Source organism: Lissotriton helveticus, chromosome 7 (genome assembly GCF_964261635.1).
Source record: "Lissotriton helveticus chromosome 7, aLisHel1.1, whole genome shotgun sequence".
Classification (NCBI taxonomy): domain Eukaryota; kingdom Metazoa; phylum Chordata; class Amphibia; order Caudata; family Salamandridae; genus Lissotriton; species Lissotriton helveticus.
In genome coordinates this window covers 21,398,850-21,423,106 of record NC_136068.1, presented here as the reverse complement: position 1 = coordinate 21,423,106, position 24,257 = coordinate 21,398,850, and the positions used below count along the sequence as shown (strand labels likewise).

General features: G+C 48.3%; 1 protein-coding gene across 2 annotated transcripts in view; it reads right to left on the bottom strand.

Moving 5' to 3' along the window:
- Positions 1–24,257, bottom strand: part of LOC144766583 (cell adhesion molecule CEACAM8-like) — a 350,281-nt gene that overhangs the window by 139,720 nt on the left and 186,304 nt on the right. Inside the window, exons 2-3 of one of the 2 annotated variants that reach the window (XM_078650379.1) lie at positions 18,065–18,146; positions 14,846–15,211 (exon numbers count right to left, since the gene is read on the bottom strand). In XM_078650379.1, coding sequence (XP_078506505.1) covers positions 14,846–15,211; positions 18,065–18,146 — 448 coding nt within the window. The remainder of the gene's footprint in view (positions 1–14,845; positions 15,212–18,064; positions 18,147–24,257) is intronic. The other variant, XM_078650380.1, reaches the window with a different exon arrangement.

Below are 24,257 nucleotides of genomic sequence, written 5' to 3'. Positions count from 1 at the left end.
ACGCTGCACACCAACGTGAGAAGTTGGCCTGGCATATGCTGTCCACTATTCTACTGGGCACCTTGCACAAGTCCAAACGACCCCTTTTTGATGGTAGGTTAAAGACAACCTTTATAGAAAGCTATCCTAGTGGTAGCTGTGTAGAGCAGCTATCAGGCTAAGTCTTCAAGGAATGTAAAGCAGCTTGTTTTACCAGTCTTTAATCTCATGAATGACCAAATGAAAGGAGAACCACACCAGTTATATATATAAAATATATGTATTTATTCTAAAAACTGTCGTGTGTCGATTTAGATACAGTATATAGGTTTCTCGATGTATGCCCTTATATAGGCACAATTCACATTGCCCTTATTTAGGCATAGAAATCCAACCCTTATTTAGGCATTACCCATGCTAACCAAATACAGGCATGGTCACCTACATCCGTCCGTACACGTCACGAGTTCCTGGAAAAACAGACTTTTAAGCCTTTAGGACTTCCCCTGCTTGGATATTGATTTCTCCAAGAACTCATTTATTATGCATGAACATCTATTCCTTAGGGGTTCATTCATAACGTTCCTCTGCCCGACTTTTACGTCAATACTGACATTCCTAAACACCTTCAAGGTATAAACATACCTTCACTTACCATGGCAAACCATGGTAAGGATGCATACTTGCACGACACGGCTTGCCACGGCAAGTTCAGAAGGAATTTGAGTCCCCGTCTGACGCACTGACCAGACGCTGTCATCCTCCTTGCAGAGAATCCAGCTCTAATGTTTATGACTCCCCTTGCGGGGTGTTAGAGATCGAGACCCGGAAAGAGATTCCAACCTCTCTCATTCGAAGGTATGAGATTCCAACCTCTCTCATTCGAAGGTATGAGATTCCAACCTCTCTCATTCGAAGGTATGAGATTCCAACCTCTCTCATTCGAAGGTATGAGATTCCAACCTCTCTCATTCGAAGGTATGAGATTCCAACCTCTCTCATTCGAAGGTATGGAGCAGACTACAACCTAGAGGGATTCATGGCAACCATTGGCAAAACAACACTATACTTAGCTATACTTTAGAGAACAGCACCTACTTCTTACCTCGTACTACACTTAGGTTAGGTACACTGGGGTAGAACTATTTAGAAGCACCAGATGAGTATTTACATTTTAGCCTGTGTTATTTATGTATGTATTTTTATGAATATGTCATAGCTTCAAACCATGCTATTGTAGTATTATTTGGTCTTACTGCTAATCCCGTACGTATTATACTTCACATTCTGTCTTACAATTGTAGCAGCTCATATCTCTTGCACGAGAAATAAGACTGTTCAATAAACCATTTTTATTGAAACGCCTGTCTACCTATTTCTGTGTAACTCTGTAAAAACGAAGCATGCACGATTGACTAGGTTAAATTGTTATCTGTTGTTTCCACGATTCTGAGAAGAACTGTTTCGATTCTAAGGGAAACAAAGTTGTCATGTTTATGCGGTTGTCAGAGACTAATCCCTTCTTGTTCATTCGAGAAGTTTCTAGTGACTTCTGAGCCAGGTGGCACACACAAGTAATTAAGTTTAATGTACTTGATAGAGGCGTACTGACCTCAGTCCTATGTCAAAACTACAGTGTATATTATTCCCAAGCACAGAGCCGATAAGGGGTATAGGCACTACACTACAACACATCCCTCTAGTCTCTTTATGATGCTAGAGGCAAAAGTACATTCAGTAAACCTAATAGCACATAGTAAATTAGCACAATATACGTTGCGCCCTAGGAGCGTACCAAACCATATATCAATGAAGTGATATAAGAACCACGACTTAACTAGACACAAGGCCTAGAGCCTGTAGATGTGCTGGGCCCACAAGGAAATACCCAAGGTAGTGATACAGGGGACCCACATGGGACCCGTGCAGTGTCTAAACACAGCCGCAGATCACTGTTGACTTCAATGGGGAAAGTTGAGGTTGGAAATTCTGCGGCACACATAGAAAAATGAAAAAAGGAGGAGGATACAAGTATTTCTCCTCTGAGGCGTAGTATTCTGGTGCTTTTCCAGCATTTCAACACTTTGTAGATCTGGGAATGTGTCCGGTTTATAGACGCTGCAGTTTATTCCCAGCCATAGACAAATCAGTCTTGACTCTATGGGAACAGTCCAGCCCACACTGCCAAACCAGTTCCTACCTCGACCGGAAACAAGCATCCTCGGACCACTTTGGGGGTATCACTTCTCATCAACCAGGATAGCTTGAATGCAGTGATGCAGCAAGCAAGGGACCCACAATGGACAGAGCATTGAAACTTTTCAAACACTCTCCCCGAGTCACAGATCTGGATTATGTAAATCAATCTTGACCCTGCTCCCCATGAGAACAGTCTAGCCCGAACTGCCAAGTACCGTCCTCCGTTGAACGGACACAAGCACACTTGCACCGGTTATGAGGTTTCCCTTAACATCAACCAGGCTAGCTTGAATCCACTGGTGCCATGAGCCTGTTCTGGACAGAGGGAGGACGTTGCCTGGCAGTTTGGGCTGGACTGCTCCCATGGGCAAAAGGATCAAGAATGATTTGCATATGGTTGGGTCCCTAACAGAAACAGTGTGTCAAGCAAAAAAATGATGGACTTAACCCAGATATGTGTCTCGTGGTAAATGTTTGATTCCATCCATCATCTGTTCTTTTTGCATTTGTCCCCCTAAGTAGGAAGGGTATGCCTAGACGTGGGTCCTGCGCTTGCCATGCCACCAGATTCTAGCTAGCCGGGCTGATGAGGGTTGATCCTCCTAACCCGTTCCAATGATGCTTGTTTCAGGTCCACAGAGGACCTGGCTTGGCTGTTTGCGCTAGAGTGTTTACATGGGAAGCAGGGTCAAAACTGGAATGAAGTGGTGAGGAAACAAAAAAATGATGGATATAGGTACATATCTCTGTACTGGGGGTGAATGTTTGACATTGTTCCGCTTTCTGTTGGCCACCAAGTGAGCTCCTACTGTGAAGTGCTCTTCCTGACGTGGCTGCATTAGTCCACTGAACATTAGACTGGCCTCTTACTCGGACAGGGACTCCTTAACTTGCCTCAACATTAACTAACCTATTATAGTTAATTAAGTTATTTATTTTTGGAATGCATTCCGGTGACCGTGTAAGCTTGATCTGGACAATGCAGGGCGGTTCTGTTACAGTCTTTATCCACTATGGATATCAAAAGTAACTTTTTAGGCCATTTCTATGACACTCTTACGAATGTGCAGCACCTAAGGTGTGGTTGGTGAGACTGGGAGCATTCACTGTAGTGGAGATGTTCTCTGCCAGCGTATTGTCCCAAGGAAAACACCTAAAATTCCCATGCCTGCCTTTAGCTGCTTAGATCCCCGGATGACGTAAGTGATACATTGATTTTATTTATCTTTGTGGATTTATATATCAGTGGCATAGATCTTTTCAGGCAGTTACATCACTTTACAAAGCACTGAGTTACGTGTCAGACATTAGAAACAATGCAACAATAAACACCATGGTTTTTGGTTACAGGGCAACAACAAAAAGCGCAGTTTAGAAGGACATAATGAACCATAGGGATCCATTAGAGAGTGATCAGAAGGGGATATGGTTGAAACAGAGGGATCCATTAGAGAGTGATCAGAAGTGGATATGGTTGAAGCAGAGGGATCCATTAGAGAGTGATCAGAAGGGGATATGGTCGAAGCAGAGGGATCCATTAGAGAGTGATCAGAAGGGGATATGGTTGATGAACAGGAAGTCATTAGAGAGTGATCAGAGATGGATATCGTTGAAGAGTTTAGGGTTTCTCTTTGGGAACATCTGTAAAATGAGAGTCTCTGTAATGTAATCTGTTAGACCTGGCATCATTGGCATGAGTCTCTCCTCCATTTTTTTGTCTGTTTGCCTCATCTGTTTACGATGTTTTGCTGGAATATTGCTTTTGGCACCGTGCCACTGCTGATCAGTGCCACAGTGCAAGTGCTCCCTGTGTTAAATTGATACATTAATTGGATTCCATGTTTGGCTTATTTGGTTTACTATCAGTCCCTAGTATAGTGCACGAGGAGTGCCAGGGCTTGTAAATACAAATGCTGCTGGTGGGCTTGCAGCACTGGTTGTGCCACCCACAGAAGCGGCCTAGTAAAATGTATCTAAGGTCTGCCACTGCAGAACTTGCGTGCAGTCTGGTACTGTCATGCTAACTGCGCAATTACACCTACTTGCCAGTCCCTAAAACCTTCCCTTAACTTCATGCTAGTCACCCCTATGGTAGGCCCAAGGGCAGGGTGCATTGTAAGCATAAGGTAGGACAAGCCCTGAGGTGTGTGGCGTGTCCTAATAGTGAATTACAGCCATTTTCGTTTTCACTATTGTAAGGCTACCTGCTCTCCTTAGGCCAGACTTGGCTGCTGGAATTATTACACTATATAATCCTAACAGACTCAGAGAGCATGGTGGAAAGTCGAGTTTAGTATCCCTGAACTCAGAATTTGATAACACATCCTTTAGGATGGGTGGTTTTTAGATTATGAGTTTGAAACTAGCACTTTTAGAAAGTGACTAGTTTCTTGTCTAACTGTCTACTGGTCTCTGTTGGTTTTTGTGTGTGTGACAGGAGCTGGGTGGCTCCAGAGGTCTGAATGAGTCAGTGTGGGGTGAATGAGGCATTTGCGTTTAGAGTGGGGGAAGAGTAGTTCCTGATAGCCTGCCCTGCCTGACACAATACTGGCTCCACCTCCTGCCGGGCGACTGATGGCCCTGCCTCTGCCAGTGACAATACTGGCTCCACCTCCTGCTGGGCGGCTGAAAACCCTGCCCTGCACAGTGAATAGGCCAGGTGCCTCGGCCTGGCAACACCCACAACAAACCCAGGATGGGGGAAATCCCCCTGCATGGACAAAGGGATCAAAGCAGAAAAGGGGTATAAGAGAAGGACCCCTGAACCAAAGAATTTAGATCACTTCTGACAAGGAAACCTATACCAAGGACAAACGCCGCTGCCCGTCTACTCACGGGCACACCAGGAAGATCTTCCGCCAGGCCGGCTCTCAAATCCCTCCACTGGCTCCCAGTCAGAGAAAGGGTCGTCTTCAAGGCCCTCTGCCTGGCCCACAAAACCATCAATAATAACGGTCCCCCCCTTCTTAAAGAATTTCTAATCCCATACAAAGCGGAGAGAGACCTCCGGTCCGGTGCAGAAAATGTTATCATAGTCCCGAGAGTCAGAAAAGCCAAGACCGGTGGCCGTCGCTTTTCGGTTCACACGGCAAAACATTGGAACCAGTTACCACGAAAACTTAGGACAGAACTGAACTACCTCCAGTTCAGAAAAACCTTAAAAACCCTCCTTTTTCCGCAGACATAAGCTCACTATACAGCTGAAATCCTTGGAGAATCAGGTCAGCGCTGGGATGCTCTCTGAGTTACTACGCGCTTTACAAAACCATTAAATAAATAAATAAATAAGAAGCCTGCTGATCCAAGGACTTGCCTACCCCTTCTGCCAGAGTGCTATTTGCTGGGGGGAATCCTGCAGTTGCTTCTTTATTTTTGCCAAGGAACAAGGAGAGAGGAACTGAGTGTGTACTCTCAAGCTTTGCCAAGAAAATCTCCAAGGGCTGGAAGAGTGCCAGCCTCCTGTTGAAGTCCCAGGGCTAAAGGACTTGACCATCTGTTAAAATTGCCTGTTGCTGGAACGTGGGAGTCCAGCACATCTAAAGAAACCAGCAATCACGACCCGCCGACGCCGCCTAATCCAGCTCGACATTGTGAGTTGGACTCCAGTGTCCCGCACCTTCGATGCCGGCCACCGAGCCCCATCGACGCCAGTAGCGACGCCGCTACCGATCGCCTCGACACCGCAGCCCCTCTCGCTGCTCACTCTTGCAACGACGACATCGACAACGACGCCGTATCCTGCTTCGCCACCGTGAGCGCTGCTCCGGCCCGACATCTCTCGACGCCGCTGCGGACCGCCCCGACCCCGAGGCTCGATCGACGCCGACGCCCCGACGCCGATACTTCTCGACGCCGCGGATCATCGTTTTCTTTATTCTAAAAGGTACTGTGTTTGTGGGGTTTGCTTCGACTCTGGGCTCGACGTAGCACTCCTCGCGGTCGACGCCGAACCTTTGGAATAGCTTTGCCTCGACGTCGTGTGACTCCAGTGGGGGTTACATCGTTGCCAAGAACTGTGCTTTAGAGAAGAAGAGTTACCTTTGTTGCTAAAGAACTGTGCACTAAGAAGAGACTTTACCTGAACTATTATTTTTCCTTCCAAAGAGTATTTATTGAGATTGTGGTATATTTTTGTTGTTATTTGGTCTTGTGCTAAGCCTTATATAAACATCCTTATTTTTATAATACCTTCTGTGTTGTGTCCATTTGTGGTGTATTCACTTTATTACTGTATGTGGTCATAAATGCTTAACACACTGCCTCAGAGATAAGCCTATCTGCTCTGCCAAGCTACCAAGGGGGTGAGCGGGGGTTATCTGAGTGTGTGATCTCCTTGCCCTGACTAGAGGAGGTGGGTCCCTATTTGTCAGAAGTGTATACCTCGGCCAACTAGAGACCAGCCGATTCTAACATTGTTGGTCAGCGGTGAGGATTTGAACTTTGCATTTATGACTCATGTGCAGTGATTAGTGTACGCTGCATAGTGACAGCAGACCATAGCACAGCCACAATCTATTTTGGTAGGATATTCTATTTTTGTTCTCCGCTTTCCTGGAGCTTATTTTTTTAACACTGCCAGTTTTGACCATGAGTGATGCCGGAGTCACTACCCCTGTTGTTTTAGAGGAGTTTGATAGGATGAAGATAAAAAATACAGTAAAAAGCAGCTGCAGCACTTTTGCAAGCAGTTCAAAGTTCCTACAACAGGCCTCGACAAGAAAGATGACTTTCACACAGCATTGGAGGCCTGGTTAGAGGCCAGAGATCCCTCTGATCCGGTGGTGGTACCGCCAGAGGAAGGGTAGGAGGAAGAGCCCGTGGATGGGCCAGTGTCCTCTCCCGGCAGCAGCGTTTCCTCCAAGGGTCTTTCTCCTGAAGAATTGGAAGACAGGGCAAAGGAACAAGAGTACCAGTTAGAAATGGCAACACTTAAATTAGGAGGGCAGTTGGAGTTAGATAATGCAAGAAGCAGGAGAGATGCTGACATGGAGAGCAAAAGGTTAGATTTTGAAAGAGAAAAATTAGCGTTTGAACGTGAGAAAATGGTGAGGGAGATGGAGCTCAAAACTAAGAGTTTAGAATTGAATCCCTCTGGTGGCAACATTCCATCTGGGCCTGCAGAAAGTAGGTTTTATTTTCCCAAAGATGTGATAAAAGATTTTCATAAGAATGAAGATATTGGCCAATGGTTCAAAGCATATGAGTTAGCATTGTTGTTCCACCGGGTCCCTTAGAAGGATTGGGGAGCAGGGTTGTGGGGTTGCTTTGTTAATGAAGGGAGAGATACCTTGTTGGACATGCCTGTTGAGGATAGGATGTCTTATACTCATATGAAAGATGCTTTAATGTTAAGGTATGGCCTAACTCCAGAAAAGTACCGACAAGCCTTTGGAGAATGTAAGAAGTTGCCTGGTACTATGTGGGTAAATATGTGTCAATTTTTTGCAGAGCCATGGATGGTTGGGTAAAGGGTAGCAAAGTGGAAAGTTATAATGCTCTTTATGATTTGTTTGCTTGGGAGCACTTGTCTAATAACTGTTTTCCAGAGCTACGCCAGCACCTTATTGATAGCAAGATATCTAACCCTAGAAAACTTGCTGAGGAGGCGGACCGCTGGGTCAGTACCAGGGTCCACAAGGGTCCAGTGGGAGACTCAGCCAAAGGTGGGCAGGGTCCCCAGCAGAAGAGCGGGGGGACAGGGGTAAACAGAAGGAGTTTCAGAAAGGGCCCCAAAGTAATCCCCAGGGGAACCAAGGGAAGGGTTCCCAGCCTCCCCCAGTAAAGAAGCCAGAGGCCCCGACAGGTAAACCTGTTCCTAGGGGCCCCATGACCTGCTACGCTTGTAAGCAGGTGGGACAGCGTTTTTATGATCCCCAGTGTCCCTTGAAGAACTCTAATGCACCACCACATGCACCCCCCCGTCAGTTGGCGAGTGTAGCCCTGGGAGGGGAGGAGATGGCTGCCCCTGGTGGGAGGAGCCCTGCAGAAATGTCCCTGGTCTCTTTAGGAGACATGGAAATGGTCCCTCCACCCCCTCTGCTTAGTAACACTAAGAAATATAGGCAGTGGGTGACCATTAATGGCCATAGGGTGGAAGCTCTCAGAGACACCGGAACAAGTGTGACAGCTGTCAAGTGCCACTTGGTGTCCAGAGAGCAGGTGGTCCCTCATGCATTCTACCCTGTTGTAGCTGCTGACAACTCCCAGAGAGAGTGTGAGGTAGCTCAGGTTCCCTTTGAATGGGGGGTCTTGGGTACTCTTCAGGTTGCTGTGAGGCCCGCCATGCCTGTTGACTGTCTCCTGGGCAATGATTCGGAGCACTCTCTTTGGGCTAAGGTCGAGCGAGAGACACATTTGAAAATGTTAGGTGTGCCGGAGTGGGTGTGTGCAACCACTCAGTCCATGACAGCTAGTAAGGGTGTTGATGGGGTTCTGGAGCCTGAAAGTATGGCACAAGACCCAGCTGTGATGAGAAGAGGCAGGGGGCGCGGGAAACCGTCCCCCATAGTTCCCCTGGTCCAGGAGGAGGCAGACCTTGAGGGGGATGCCCTGGAACCGACAGGGGAACAAGTTGCTGAACTGGGAGACCTGCCCGAGCAGACCAGCTGGCAGCAGGATGGTGGTCCCTCCAGGGAAGAATTTTGTGCTGAGCAAAAAGTGTGCCCTTCTCTTGTGGGTATGAGGCAGCAGGCCTCAGCCCAGACAACAGGCGATCAGTCAGGATCACATTTGGTCTACTGGGAGAACGACCTCCTGTATAGCGAGCCTAAGGCTGCTGAGCCTGGGTCAGCCTGTGTGCTGGTGGTACTCCAGCGCTTCAGAACCTTCCTACTGGGTTTGGCTCATGACGTTCCATTAGCTGGACATCTGGGGCAGGACAAGACCTATGATAGGCCTGTCACCCTTTTTTATTGGCCCCAGATGAGAAGGGATGTAGACATCCATTGTAAAACCTGCCAAACTTGCCAGGCAAGTGGGAAAAGTGGACGGAAGCAGAAGGCTCCCCTCCAACCTTTTCCCGTCGTCAGTACCCCCTTTGATCGGGTGGGGATTGACAGTGTGGGTCTACTGGACCCCAAGACAGCCATGGGCAACAGGTTCATCCTGGTCTTGGTGAACCATGCCACCCGGTACCCGGAAGCCACCCTCTCCGCACAGTGACGGCCCCCGTGGTGGGACGGGCACTGATGGGTGTTTTCTCCCGCATGGGGTTCCCCAGAGAGGTGGTGTCAGACCGGGGCACCAACTTCATTTCCAATTACATGAAGTCCCTATGGAAGGAGTGTGGGGTAACCTACAAGTTCACCACTCCTTAACACCCACAAGGTAATGGGCTGGTTGAGAGATTCAACCGGACCCTCAAAGGCATGATCATGGGTCTTGAAGAACCAATGAGGCGTAAATGGGACGTCCTCTTACCACGCCTGCTGTTTGCTTACCGTGAGGTGCCACAAAAGTCTCTAGGGTTCAGCCCCTTTGAGCTTTTGTATGGACACCCGGTAAGAGGACCTTTGAGTCTGGTCAAAGAAGGCTGGGAGCAATCTCCCAGGAAACCTCCCCAGGATGTATACAGTTACATGCTGGCCTTTAGGAACCAGACTCGGCGCTTCAGAGATCTTGCTCAGGCAAATCTGGAGGCCAGCCAGGAAGAGATGAAGCGGTGGTACGACCGGAATGCCACTCTGGTGGAGCTTCAACCTGGTCGGAAAGTTTGGGTCATGTCCCCTGTAGAACCTTGTTCGCTCAAGGACAGGTGGACTGGACCATATGAGGTTGTGGAGAAAAAGAGCGATGTCACCTACTTGGTGGACTTGAAGTCTCCCAGGAACCCCTTGAGGGTCCTGCATGTCAACCGGTTAAAGCCCCACTTAGAAAGGTTCGAAGTGGGCATGCTCCTAGCTACAGATGCTGGAATGGAGGAGGAGAGTGAGCCTCTTCCTGACCTCCTGTATGCAAAAGAGCAAGATGGGTCAGTGGATGGTGTTGTCCTCTCTGACACACTGACCCCTGAGCAGCAGCAGGATTGTCACCAACTGTTGGGACAATTCCCTGATCTGTTCTCCTTAACCCCTGGTGTCACTCAGTGGTGTGTCCATGATGTGGACACCGGGGACAGCATTCCTGTGAAGCACAAGGCCTACGGAGTGACTGATAAGGTCAGAGCCTACATCAAGGAGGAGGTCTCCAAGATGTTTGCCTTAACGGTGGTTGAGTCCTCTAGCAGTCCTTGGGCCAGCCCAGTGGTCTTGGTCCCAAAGGCTGCAGCGCCTGGTGCTTCACCAGAACTTCGGTTCTGTGTGGATTACCGAGGACTCAATTCAGTCACCAAGACTGACGCGCACCCCATCCCCAGAGCTGATGAGCTCATAGATCGGTTGGGGGCTGCCCAGTACCTCAGTACGTTTGATCTAACGTCTGGGTACTGGCAGATCGCCTTGACTGATGGGGCAAAAGAGAGGTCTGCATTCTCCACACCAGATGGGCACTACCAGTTCCGGGTTATGCCCTTTGGGTTGAAGAATGCCCCTGCCACCTTCCAGAGGTTGGTCAACCGGGTATTGGCTGGACTGGAGGATTTCAGCGCCGCCTACCTGGATGACATAGCAGTGTTCAGCGCCAGCTGGGTGGAGCACTTGCGCCACCTTCAGGAGGTGTTGTTGGCCCTGCGCAGAGCAGGCCTCACAATCAAGGCAAACAAATGCCAGATTGGGCAGGGTTCAATGGTGTACTTGGGGCACCAAGTAGGGAGCGGCAAGGTGGCCCCCCTGCAATCCAAGATGGATACCGTCCTGGCTTGGGCACCACCCAAAACCCAGACTCAGGTGAGAGCCTTCTTAGGTCTCAAGGGTTACCACAGGAGGTTTGTCAAGGGGTATGGCAACATTGCACACCCCTTGACTACGCTGACTTCCAGGAAGCAGCCAAGACTTGTGATCTGGACTGACACCTGTCAGAAGGCCTTTGACACCCTGAAAACTGCAATGTGCACAGCACCCATACTCCAGGCACCCGACTTTTCAAAGGAATGCATTGTCCAGACGGACGCTTCAGAGCATGGCGTGGGGGCTGTTCTAGCACAGGAGAATGAGGAGGGCCGAGACTTACCTGTAGCCTTCATCAGTAGGAGGTTACTGCCCAGGGAACAGAAGTGGAGTGTGATAGAGCGAGAAGCATTTGCTGTGGTCTGGGCACTGAAGAAGCTAAGACCCTACCTGTTTGGGACTCACTTCCGGGTTCAGACAGACCACAGGCCCCTCAGATGGTTGATGCAGATGAGGGGTGAAAACCCAAAGCTGTTGAGGTGGTCCATTTCCCTACAGGGGATGGACTTCACAGTGGAACTCCGTCCTGGTACAGATCACGCCAATGCTGATGGTCTGTCCAGATTTTTCCGCCTTAGTGCTGAGGACTCCCTAGGTGAAGGGTAGTTCTCCCCACATTTCAGCTGGAGGGGACACGTGTTAGACCTGGCATCATTGGCATGAGTCTCTCCTCCATTTTTTTTGTCTTTTTGCCTTCTTAGTTTACAATGTTTTGCTGGAATATTGCTTTGGGCACCGTGCCACTATTGATCAGTGCCACAGTGCAAGTGCTCCCTATGTTAAATTGATACATTAATTGGATTCCATGTTTGGCTTATTTGGTTTACTGTCAGTCCTTAGTAGAGTGCACCAGGAGTGCCAGGGCTTGTAAATACAAATGCTGCTGGTGGGCTTGCAGCACTGGTTGTGCCACCCACAGAAGCGGCCTAGAAAAATATGTCTAAGGTCTGCCATTGCAGAGCCTGCATGCAGTCTGGTACTGCCATGCTAACTGCGCAAGTACACCTACTTGCCAGTCCCTAAAACCTTCCCTTAGCTTCATGTCAGTCACCCCTATAGTAGGCCCAAGGGCAGGGTGCATTGTAAGCATAAGGTAGAACAAGCCCTGAGGTGTGTGGCATGTCCTAATAGGGAATTACAGCCATTTTCGTTTTCACTATTGTAAGGCTACCTACTCTCCTTAGGCCAGACTGGGCTGCTGGAATTATTACACTATCCCCCAGATTCATCATTGTCCTCTTTTGCGAGTCCTTAATAGCGATTATTAAGGAATCGCTATTAAAGACTCGCAAAACGGGATGCATGTAGAAATCGCAATTCATTTTGCGATTTCTACTGCTTCCTTATTTGAGATTAGCTAATTGCTCATCGCAAATAAGGAATGGCTTTCCCATTCATTCCTATGGGCCTCAAGGCTTGAGCCCAGCTTGAGATCTTTACACTGGCTTCCAGTCAGAAAGCGTATTCAATTCAAGATCCTCTGTTTAATACACAAAAACATGTACGGAATTGGCCCAGGATATTGGTCCAAAATACTAAGTTGGTACCAGCCTTGTAGGATCCTGAGACCCAGCAATGAATCATTACTTACACCTCTCAGAATCCGTACCGCCAGAAGTGGAGGAAGGTCCTTTTCTTTTCTTGCCCCTGAATCTTGGAACAAACTGCCCATACATCTGCGCACAATCACAGATCACAATTGCTTTCGCAAGAAGTTAAAGTAATGGCTGTTCAACAACTAATCAAGCAATCTTTCAGAGCTGTCTGCAGGCGCCTTGAGACTTCAGAGTGATATGTGGGCTGTACTAATGTTATTGGAAGCGTGTAATACAGAACCCATGGTGAGGCCATCCTTATGTAAGGGGTGCTAAGCCCTCTGTAAGATTATCTTCACACCCATCAGGTTCTCCCTCACGCTCTCAGACTGGAACAATGTCTTTTTAAAAGCTACCTTGGTCGCCAATTGCGCTATAAGGTCCTTGGTGTACAAGAGGCCTGTGGCCCTGAAAGTACTGTGTACCCACCTCTAAAGTCACAATCAGGGCCAGCTTTAACTCTGGTGTTGCCTGGTACGACAATGTTTGTTGGCGCCCCTCCAATGACCTCCTTCTTTATATATTCCCTCATTATCACCCTTTAACAGTGCCCCTTAAGTCCCCATAACTACCCTCTCTCTCAGATGCATTTATTTTGTTTTATAGCGCCACGTCATACATGTGTGGTGTAAAAGCACTTTACATTACACACACATTACACAGAGACAATCAATCATATGTGTGTAAATCAGTGTATCGGAAATGTTACTTAAAACAGAAGACTACCACGTGTAGGTGTCATAAGTCATCCCTACTGGTAGACAGTATAGTGTAAGAGTGCTTGGTCTGGAGAAGCACATACAGAGACGTTTTAAGGCATGGGCAAAGTGGGCTCTGGCCGGGAGCCCCAGCCGTGTAAGGGGCCCTCCTTGTAGAGCCAGCTATGTACTGCAAAGAGTCTTGCCGTGATGACCCTGATGATTTTTAAATAGATTGTTCTAAATACCATTTTTCTGTCATTTATTTTAACTGTCTGAGTCTATTGCAGACAAAATGTATTTATATTTCATGCAACATCCATATGAAACGTTTATTTTAGATGAATACAGGACCTCACATATGAAGAATGGGAAGGTGTGACAGAAATTATTTGCAGTGATATTAGTATGCTGCTGTGTTACAATACTGAAAACACACATCACTATCCCTGAAAATCAGATGTACACACATTTAGAATTTGATGAAAGAGGGCATGAAAGAGCTGAAATTGGATCATAAAATCAGAGCTGTAAGAACAGGGGCCCTCAAAATACATTTGGCCCAGGGCCCCCAAAATCCTTAAAATGTCCCTGACTACACACTGAGAATTTAAAATGCAACACCATGGTTGGGGGTTCTCTTTACTAATAAGAAATGATTTTACCGGATAGAACCCTTTTTGCAAAATAAGGATTATTAGGAAAGACTGGGGGGGGGGTCATAATACTCTAACCTATACTTTGCAGTTTGCATGCAGCTCTTTGATGACAGTTATTAGTTCACTGTTCTTTATTAGGATTTAAACTTATAAACTGCAAGTAACAAAAGAGGCTCTCTGACGGAAGCAGTAACGCACTGACCTATTTCCATTATATGCACTTTGTGATCTGTAGGGTACATGTTCTTAGCAGCAGGCACCTCAACACTCTGCGCTACCTTAGGAGGAGTCAAAACTTGCACTAAACAAAACACCGATCTCTGTAGCAGGCCCAACAATCACCGGAGTTATCTGGACACTTTTATTGTTGCCGTAAAGCTGCTGGAGGCCAGGGACGCCGCAACAGGTACTTGTGAAACGTATTATACTTGAAAACACGCACTCCCGTCCACCCCCGACCCAAAGGTCAGTGCCTGGTGCGGTGGCACCAACTGCACTGCCGTAGGGCCGGCCCTGCTACAATCACTGCAGCCTGAGAAGTGCAAGTTTCCGAGGGTCACACAAGACCCCGAGCTCCTGGAGTAAGACAAGTGTGCAGGTGGCACTGACAGGACAGATGTGACCGACCTTACCGTGCACTCTGAGCTCTGCTGTGGCCTTCTGTATCCTCCCCATCCCCTGAGCTCACAATCACCTCTGACTGAGAAGTGCAAGTGTCCGAGGGTCACACAAGACCCAGAGGTCCTGGAGTAAGACAAGTGTCCGAGGGTCACACACAAGACCCTGAGCTCCTGGAGTAAGACAAGTGTCTGAGGATCACACAAGAACCTGAACTCCTGAAGTAAGACAAGTGTGTGCAGGTGGCAGTGACAGGCAGGGGTGACCAACCTTACCGTGCACTCTCAGCTGCGCCGTCGCCTGCTGTAGCCCCCCTGGGTCCACGAACATTTGCACGGTGTAGTTTCCGGTGTAATTCATCTGCACATCTGTGATCCGCAGAGACCCGTCCGGGAGCGCTGTCTCTCTGTCAGTGTATTTAAGACCATAGATAGGAGGATCGCTGTCAAAGAGGCCAAGGATTCGGTCATCTGCGTGTATCCTTCTCCCCCTGAACCAGAGTACTTCTATTAAATGGCCCACGTACCGCAGAGACAGGGTGACGGTGTCTCCCACTGCCGCGGTCACCACATCTGGAGTGACTGACAGCTGTGCCACTGTGCACGAGAAGAATGACGTCACCAACACTGACGCCACCCAGGCTGAAAGAAAACACAGAAGAGAAACAACATTAGAGGCGCTGCGGCTGAACCCCAAAAACAACAGACACCAGTGGGTGCGGAGATATAATGTCGACTGTAACTAGAAGACATGGATTACACAAAAGCATCACAATATCAGCGCAGAGCGGCAACTTCTACACTTGAAGTCCTAGATAACCTATTTTAAATAAATACGCAATTATCACAATTCATTCGAGAAACACTACCTGATAAAATATACATAGTTATTCCCCCAGTTAATTTCATAATCCTATGCCATGGTTACCGTATATTACAAAATCTAAAAAAACTGTTTAATCAAGCTTCTGTTAACTCAGCCTATGTCCTGCTCCCACGGAGAGTGTGGTGTAAACAAGGGTCTCGTCTCTTCATCCTACTCGGTGTTAACTCAGTAACCTTGACCAGTCTCCAGAGTGTGGTGTAAACAAGGGTCTTGTCTCTTCACCCTACTCTGTGTTAACTCAGTAACCTTGACCAGTCTCAAGAGTGTGGTGTAAACAAGGCTCTTGCCTCTTCACCCTACTCACTGTTAACTCAGTAACCTTGACCAGTCTCCAGAGTGTGATGTAAACAAGGGTCTTGTCTCTTCACCCTACTCCTTGTTAACTCAGTAACCTGGACCATTCTCCGCAAACCTTGGCAGCATCACTGACCCAAGACCCCTAATGTCCATTACAAAGGCTTCAGGAGTTTAACACGATCAACCTTTACTTCTGGACAGACACAAGGGGTGACTCTGGAGTGAGCTGTAGGGTCACCGAGATGGCCACACCTAATATGAAAGACACCTAATATGAAAGACGCGTCACTTCTGCCACCAGCTCTGATGGCAGATATTGGCAATTACAGGTGTTTGCATCTCATCAATTCCTGCCTTGAAGCCGCCTCACTGGTCTGGATCAATAAATCTGTGGATTTGGAGATCTGAGGGTCTCTGGAACAGAGTGACCTGTCTGTAGGTTCTCACCACATGTAGGGCACATTTAGTAACCTATCACACACTGTTTGGTGGCAAGCAAGGCTTCTGCGTTGTGTGAGAGGGAGGGAGCAGAAATACACACTATTTACAAAGATATGAAGCATTCCTGCTCTCTCCTTGCACTGGTGCACGGTGTGCTGCTTAGCGAGAAAGCAGGCCCCATGGTGTACAATAGTGCAAGGGGCCTGTATTACAGACAGGATTGTTTTTGTGCAACAGGGAAACCTTCCTGCACATAAATAATCCTTTAATCCCTTCCATGCATCGGACGGCCCCCGGCCTTCCGACGTCACGGTGGGGGTGGGCGTGTGCGTCGGATGGCCGGGAGCCGTCTGATCGGCGCACGCATGGAATTTTCCAGCACCCCAGGGAAATGCCAGATGTGTGCAAGGGGTTAAGACATTCTCCTATTTCTATGTCTGCTGCAGAGGAAAGAGAATATAATGAGGAGAAATAAACATATTTCTCCTCATTACCTCTTACTTGGGAAAGCGTCATATCTTCACGCATTCCAAAGTTTAGATGTCTTTGTAAATCTGGGAAAGCGCCAACATCCATGGGTGGCCAAATCGCACCGCCCACGCTCCACCCTTGGAAAGCGCCAACATTCATGGGTGGCCACATCGCAATGCCCCCGCTCCACCCTTGGAAAGCGCCAACATCCATGGGTGGCCAAATCGCACCGCCCACGCTCCACCCTTGGAAAGCGCCAACATCCATGGGTGGCCACATCGCAATGCCCACCCTCCACCCTTGGAATGCGCCAACATCCATGGGTGGCCACATCGCAACACCCACGCTCCACCCTTGGAATGCGCCAACATTCATGGGTGGCCACATCGCAACGCCCACGCTCCACCCTTGGAATGCCTTCCAAATAGAAATGTTGCATGATGCAGCTCATGCAACTGCATGGAGTTACATTTCTTCCCAAAATCACGCAAGATGGCACATATCGCCCTTGACGTGGCTTTGTACATCTTATTGTTAACTTTGCGTTGTCCGTGTGTCACTTGCCATGATGCAAGGGCAACACTAAGACGGCTTCATAAATATGGAGCTACATTTATCATTTTTTCACACAAGCCAATGCCGCAATTCACCTGGCTGAACTGAGTACAAGGGAGAGGGTTGGAATGTGCCATATTTACAAAGATATGAGGCATTCTGCTATCTCCTTGCACTGGTGCACTGTGTGCTGCCTAACGCCAACCCAGGCAGCCTTGCACAATAGAGCCTGCAGTACAGACTGTTTGTTATTTTTGCTGGAATTCCTACACATAAATAATCAAATAATCATTTGAGACCTATTCCTCTTTCTATATGCAGAACATGTAACACGGACACCGAAGAGGGCGACAACACCCACCGACACCACACCCAGGACCACCCCTCCCTGGCACCCCGACCAAATACATGCCTCATCAGCTACACCTAAACATGTACGAAATAATCCACCTGTCGCACAATCACAACTGGTGACATGCATGTGCCGTCACAGAAATGAGCATCACACATTCACTTTCGATTCAACCAATGAAATTTTGTTGAAATGAACACTGAAATGAAATGAAGAAACATGGCGGCTCCCCTCGAGACAATCCGTAGGTCACAGCCTGACGAAAACATAACGGAGAGAGAGAGAGAAGAAGAGAGGGGGAGAGAGAGAGAGAGAGAAGAAGAGAGGGGTAGAGAGAGAGAAAGAAGAAGAGAGGGGGAGAGAGAGAGAGAGAAAAGAAGAGGGGGGAGAGAGAGAGAGAGAGAGAAGAAGAGAGGTTGATAGTGAGAGAAAGAAGAAGAGGAGGGGGGAGAGAGAGCGTGCCACCCCTATGCACCCAAGTCACACTGCTCACCTGCTGCCACTGGTCTGTCTCCAACCACTTGCCGGTATGTATAGCAGTACACCAGGTCACACATCGGAGTCAGAGCCGTCATCTGAAACAGAGTCCAGATACATGACTGGCACAGTACACACACCGGCACAAGACAACATCGCTCGCCCGCCCGCCCCTGCACACCCAGGTAGAGGCACTCCAGCCCATCCCGCCACCCATCGGAGCATGCCCACCCATGCACACCCTGGCCTCACTGCTCACCTTCTGCCACCGACGTGTAGACAGGAGGTCCCACCACATGCCGCTGCAAGCCACAAGCCCTAGGCCCACGGAAATGGAATCCTTCACACATGCAGCCATGCTGCGCAGGCCACTAGGTATCACGTCTGGTGCTGGGTCTTGATTACTCCATGACATTGGACATATCAGGGCACCCTGCACTATCGCAGCCTGCACAGCCCCTCAGTTCAATGGGTGCCACTTACTCTGTGATCCCCGAAGCGAGACCGTGTGGCGGTAGGCCTGCCCTGCCCGCTGGCTCGGCCTACACTGCGGTCCAGCAAGGCACACAGATCCTGAGCAGTCCGGACTGCCGGGACGGGGCATAACCGCAGGCTGCACACCCGCTCAGCAGCTTAAGGTGCAAATGACTCAGTGCACCCAAAGTCACCGTCCCGTGGCGGGGTGCCTGTGCCAGCCGCAATGCACTGTGTGCTACTAATCCTGTTCAACCCCAGTCAGTGTCCCGATGTGGGGTGCCTGTGCCTGATAAAATGCACTGTGTGCCACAAACCCTCTTCAACCCCAGTCTGTGTCACGTGGTGGTAGGCCCATGCCAGCCTCAAGGCCTTGGGTCTGTCATCCAGTCACCTCCGGCAGAGGGGTATGTGATGTTGTTGGCCCCTTATATTTGCGGGGTCACGAGGCCTGTGACACCTGTGCTGGATGGGTGTGGTGTGTGTGCAAACCTGCCCTCAGGGATTGGCTGTGACATTCTGACAACTAGACTACTGACCTGCACACCTCCAGCGAGTACGCCTGCGACTGGTAGCCATGAGGCCCCCCCCCCCCCCCTCGGAGCATTAGCAGAGTGGTCTGGCCTGCTGTACGCTGAAACAGCGCAGGGTTTGCAAAAATGACTTTTGGGCACTGGGCTTGGATCAGTCCATGTCCGGACAAGGAAGTGGCTGATGCATGTGTCCCTGTTGTGGTGTCCACAGGACACATAACACAAATTGTAGCACCTTCTGACTGGCATCCCACAGGATAAGCATCAGTGACGCAAGGGAAGACACTATCCCTACGTTCATGCACACATGCATACATGAATGATGAAAGACATGACACAGCAGTGCATCACTGAATGTTTATTGCACATCCAGTGCAGTTCTGCAGCTGGAGGGGTACAGGGCAATGCAGAACACATTACACAATATGGGCCCATGGAGGGCCAGCCAGAGTCCATCCGGGGATAACAAGTACTGACGAAGAGGCAGGGTACAGTTTGCAGTCTGGTCGCCGTGTCATTGGTAATCAAACAGGATGTGGCAGTCCATGTTGTTGTCCAAGGTGAGTGCATCTGAGTAAATCGGGGGTCAGTGGAAGGTCATGAGGCCATGTGCAGGATCAAGCAGAAACAGGCCAGGTGGCGGATTTGAATGCTACTGAGTCCTTCTGATCACAGGCCCATCCACGTCCTCATCCCCGGATGTGTGCTCTGCCCCACCAGGTGCCGGAGTGCTTAGGCATGCCGCACTGGGAGGCAAAGACACACCAGGGGGCAGAGATGTGGATGGTGTGGGGGTAGCAGCATTCATCATTACCACGCCTTGTGGCTGCAATGCCATGAAGAGGGTCTGCAGGGCATGGTAGATCCCAGCTACAGTTCTCTGATTTGTAGCGGTGGCTGCCATGCTTTCCGCCTCCATCTGCACCATTCCTCCATGAGCCTCTGCATGTGTGCCCGCTCATGGCTGGTATCGCTGGAGCCACTCTGAGTGGACAGGTGTTCTTCTCTCTGCGTCATGACTCCAGCGTTATCAGTCAAGGCTCGTTGGAGACCATTGAGCGGGACTACACACCCAAGGATGGCATTTGGTTTGGTTGCCATGATGCCGAAGCCCAACTGCACCTGCCCTGCGGTCTCCCTCTGGCACTCAAGCACACGGCGTTGGAAGGCCAAGTGTTGTTCCTGGGTGTCTTGAGGGAGTGTCGGGGCTGTGGGTGCCTCCTGCTGGGTGTTTTGGGTAGTGGGTGGGGTCTCCTCGATAAAGCTGGCTTGCCTTGATCCTGGAGGTGAGTGGCGGATGAGGTCAATGATGTCTTGGATGGTTTGACTGTCAATGCTGGTTTTGTCCTCCTGGTCATCAGTGCTCTGCAGGTGGTGTTGGCGGTGCCCCAGCTATGTGAAGGGGAGATGGTGTATTACAATGTGTCCACATGTATGTAGCAGCATGGTAGATCTTGACAATCATTCAGCCAGCATGGCATTGTACATTGTGACAGTTTGTTGATCTGGGCGAGACCGAGAGTCATTTTGGGTGTGCACTGTGTTCTGCTTGATTGTGCTTGTGTGCCATTGTGCCCTTCTCCACCCGTCCCCCCAGTACCTGGTAGCCACTCACCCTGCTGCGGTTGTGTTTTGGCCTGTAGAGCAGTGTCCGATCCCCCGACTCCGGCCCCAGTCTCCACACTGCTGACTGTTGACACCAGCTCCTCCATGTCATCCAGCTTGAGCTGTGGCGCTGTGCCCCCACCTCCAGTCTGGTTTGCTGCCTTCTGGTTGGCAGAGAGTTTTGCCTTGGTCCTCTGACTGATGTCATTCCATCGCTTCTTGACCTCGTCCATTGTCCTCTTGTGCTCACCGACGGTATTCACCTTGTACATGATGTCCCGCCATATTCCATTTTTGGTGCCCAATGACACATTGGAGTTGACGAACAGTTGTTGATGGTGGTCCATCACCTCTGTGATTATGATCCTGTTCGCCTGCGGACTGAACTTCATCTTCCCCTTCTTGTCCTTGCCCTTCCCTGTCCATGACGTCCCGGGCTGGTCGTCCGGGGTACTTGCGGGTTTGCGCTCGTCCACTGCCCCTGCTCCGACTGCCTCCATGGTGCTTGGGTGTTGGTCAGTTTGTGTTTGGGTGTTTTTCCTACTCTTATTGTGTTTTTTTCCACCTGCCAGGTGTGTATTGCTTATCGCTGATTTCCTCATCGCGCTTTGGCTCATCGCAGGTTTTTTGGTGTTGTGGTTTGTGTTTTTGTCTCCATCGAGGTGGTTGTATCGCGGACATTGTCCGTGGTTTCGGCAGACTATCGCATGCTGCCGCCGGGATGTGAATTCCATGTTGACACAGGGTTATTTTCCTGCGATAGGCTACGATGTTGAAAGTTGCGTTATGCTACTCTTGCGGTAGTTATCACACGTTCTTGTGAATATACCCATAAATGTGTCAACTATCACCCTATGTTGTTGACAACAGCAGATGTAAATATATTGGCAAATGTATTGGTGAAACAGCTGAAACCGCACAAAGCCGACTTAGTACAAGAAGAACAAGTGAGCTTAACAACCGGACAATGCCCATAAAGTATATTTGAGATCATCGGCTCATGTGAAAGCATGCATGGGTGCTGAACGTAAGTAAAGCACGTTGTGTCTGCAGTAAAAAAAACACAACAAAGAAAATAGTGCTTACAAGACTAAATAACACATTTCGTGTAACATCTAAAGTAAAGGGGCCGGTAGCCAGGGGAGGTTATAAATGAAGTAACTCTTATCCTGTGCACACGCACATATCTAAAACAGAATTAGAAAGTTATCATTATACAAACAGTAAAAAGAGTAATTTGTTATAATTTTTTCTTTGCCTTTATTCCAAACCGCCCAGCCAACACATGTTTCTTCGGTCGGGGAAGACCCAGACGACTTCTTCAGGGCTGGAAGGCTCTCCTATTTCCTATCACTTTGTCCTCTCCGCCTGTTCTACTTCAGACCCAGCTGGTCCAATGTATATAAATGTCTTCTGTTAGAGTGAACCAAATTTCTTTCAAGCAACACCTGTGATAAAGACAGGCGTTTCACCAGACTGCATAAGGTCTAGGTAAAAGACGCTGTATGTTGTCCGTATCAATTCTACTTTGACCTTCAAGTGGGTACACTGATGAGTAATGGTGGAATCCGCTCAGTGTTTGTATCGTGAACCATATCAGACCTTATACAGTCTGGTGAAATGCCAGTCCTTATCACAGGTATTGCTTGAATGAAATTTGACATGTGTTGGCTGGGCGATTTGGATTAAAGAAAAAGAAAAAATTATAACTAATTACTCTCCTTACTGTTTGTATAACGATAACATGCTAATTCTGTATTAGATATGTGCGTGTGCAGAGGAAAACAGTTACTTTAAGAAAGAACTCAGGGTCTGAATATTACAGGGTCTCGGGTGTTTTGGCTCGCCTTTAGCGCTGCTGAAATATTTTTTTATTACGGACATAATGTATATAGTACATTAAAGGTTACAAATGAAGATAAGACGGTACTAAGGATGGACTAACAAGCCTATTAAGGTATCAGAAGCTAGCATTTATGAAGGACAAAGACAGAAGCCAATGACAAATATGGACAGAGAGTGGGAGGGGCTTCTCTACCATATTTTACAAGAGCTGATTGTCATATGAGCGCTTGCACGCTGGCTCAACCTAATGACCCTAGATTCCCCAGGGTCTATATTGAAGCCCCTCAGAGAGGTTTATCCTGACTCCGAAGATCTCTCTGAGCCTGTATTTTTTAATATAAGCTAGTGAGTACAGGGATATCCATTCATGTGTCCTATGTGAGAAGCTGGATTTCTGTTGCAGTAACACCCCACGTTTTGCCAGACTACTGATGCACTTTAACTTGATGTGCCCTGGGTCCCTGCCAATCAGGTTCCTAGGGCCTGTGTTCTTTCCCCAAAGCTGTACCCAAGTGGCATCTCCGGCCACAGGTCAGCCCCTTGTAAATGGTACCACAGGTACCCGGGGTACTGTGATCAGGGAAGTGAAGAATCCACATGGCACACATCCCTGTGTAAACTAATGGTGGTGTATAGTGCACTCCAAAATTTAGACAGCAGTCTTAACCGGCTAATTAAAAATAAAGACTAAACACAGATAGTGTACTACCCAGAGATCTGTGGGCTGCCCATCCCACATAAAATACTTGAAAATAAACTCAAGCACAGTAGTTGTTTGAAACACTGCATGCACTAGAAATTAAGGGGCAGATTTGCAAGAAAGTGACACGTCTGTATAGATGCGTCACTTTCCCTGTGCCACCATTAGAAACCCTTGCGCCACTATGGATGCGCCGTATTTACAATACGGTGCACCATGGGTCAAGGATTGACAGATGCTTCAGAAATTCTGATACATCTGTAGACGCATAAGTCACGCATTGATGGAGTTGTGTCGCAAGCACGATGCAACTCCAGCAATGCATGGGGAGGCCTATCCTCATTGTCCTATGTCACTCCTTATGCCCGCTTCAAGCAGGCATAAGAATTTGATGCAGTGGCGTCCTAGAAGTGGTGCAGTGAAATGTTGTAGATTTCACTGCGTCACTTCTACGAGCCTTTTATGCGTTGGAATGCCCAACCTGCATACATCATACCTGATGCAGGTACAATGTGACACAGGGCTTTACAACGTGAGGCACCTCCCTAGATGCGTTCCATTGTAAATGGGCCGCATTTTTATGCTGATGCTGCGTCACAAAAAGTGACGCAATAGCGGAGTAAAAATGACGCAAGGGGCTTGTAAATCTGCCCCTTGATATCTACACAGTTTGTGATCACTTATTTTACATTTTTCAGCGAAAACCAACAATTTATTCAAAAAATACTCATACCACAGTTGATTTCAAACAAATGACATCTTTGTTGAAAAGAGTTCCATGTGGTAATCAACACATATTACAATGATTACAATATTAATACATTATACATATTATGACAATGAATCCATGTTCCATGTTTTTCAAATGCAAATAATGTGTTGTAGAAATGCAGATTGAGGGTGTGCAGTCCAATGCATTTGGGACGAAATGTCGCTTCTTCGGGGGGCAACTAAATTAAACAGAAAAAATATATAATAAGATAGAATCCTATCGTTGTGATTCATTTTACATTAAATATCACATAAGATAATGCCTCATCGTCATACATTTG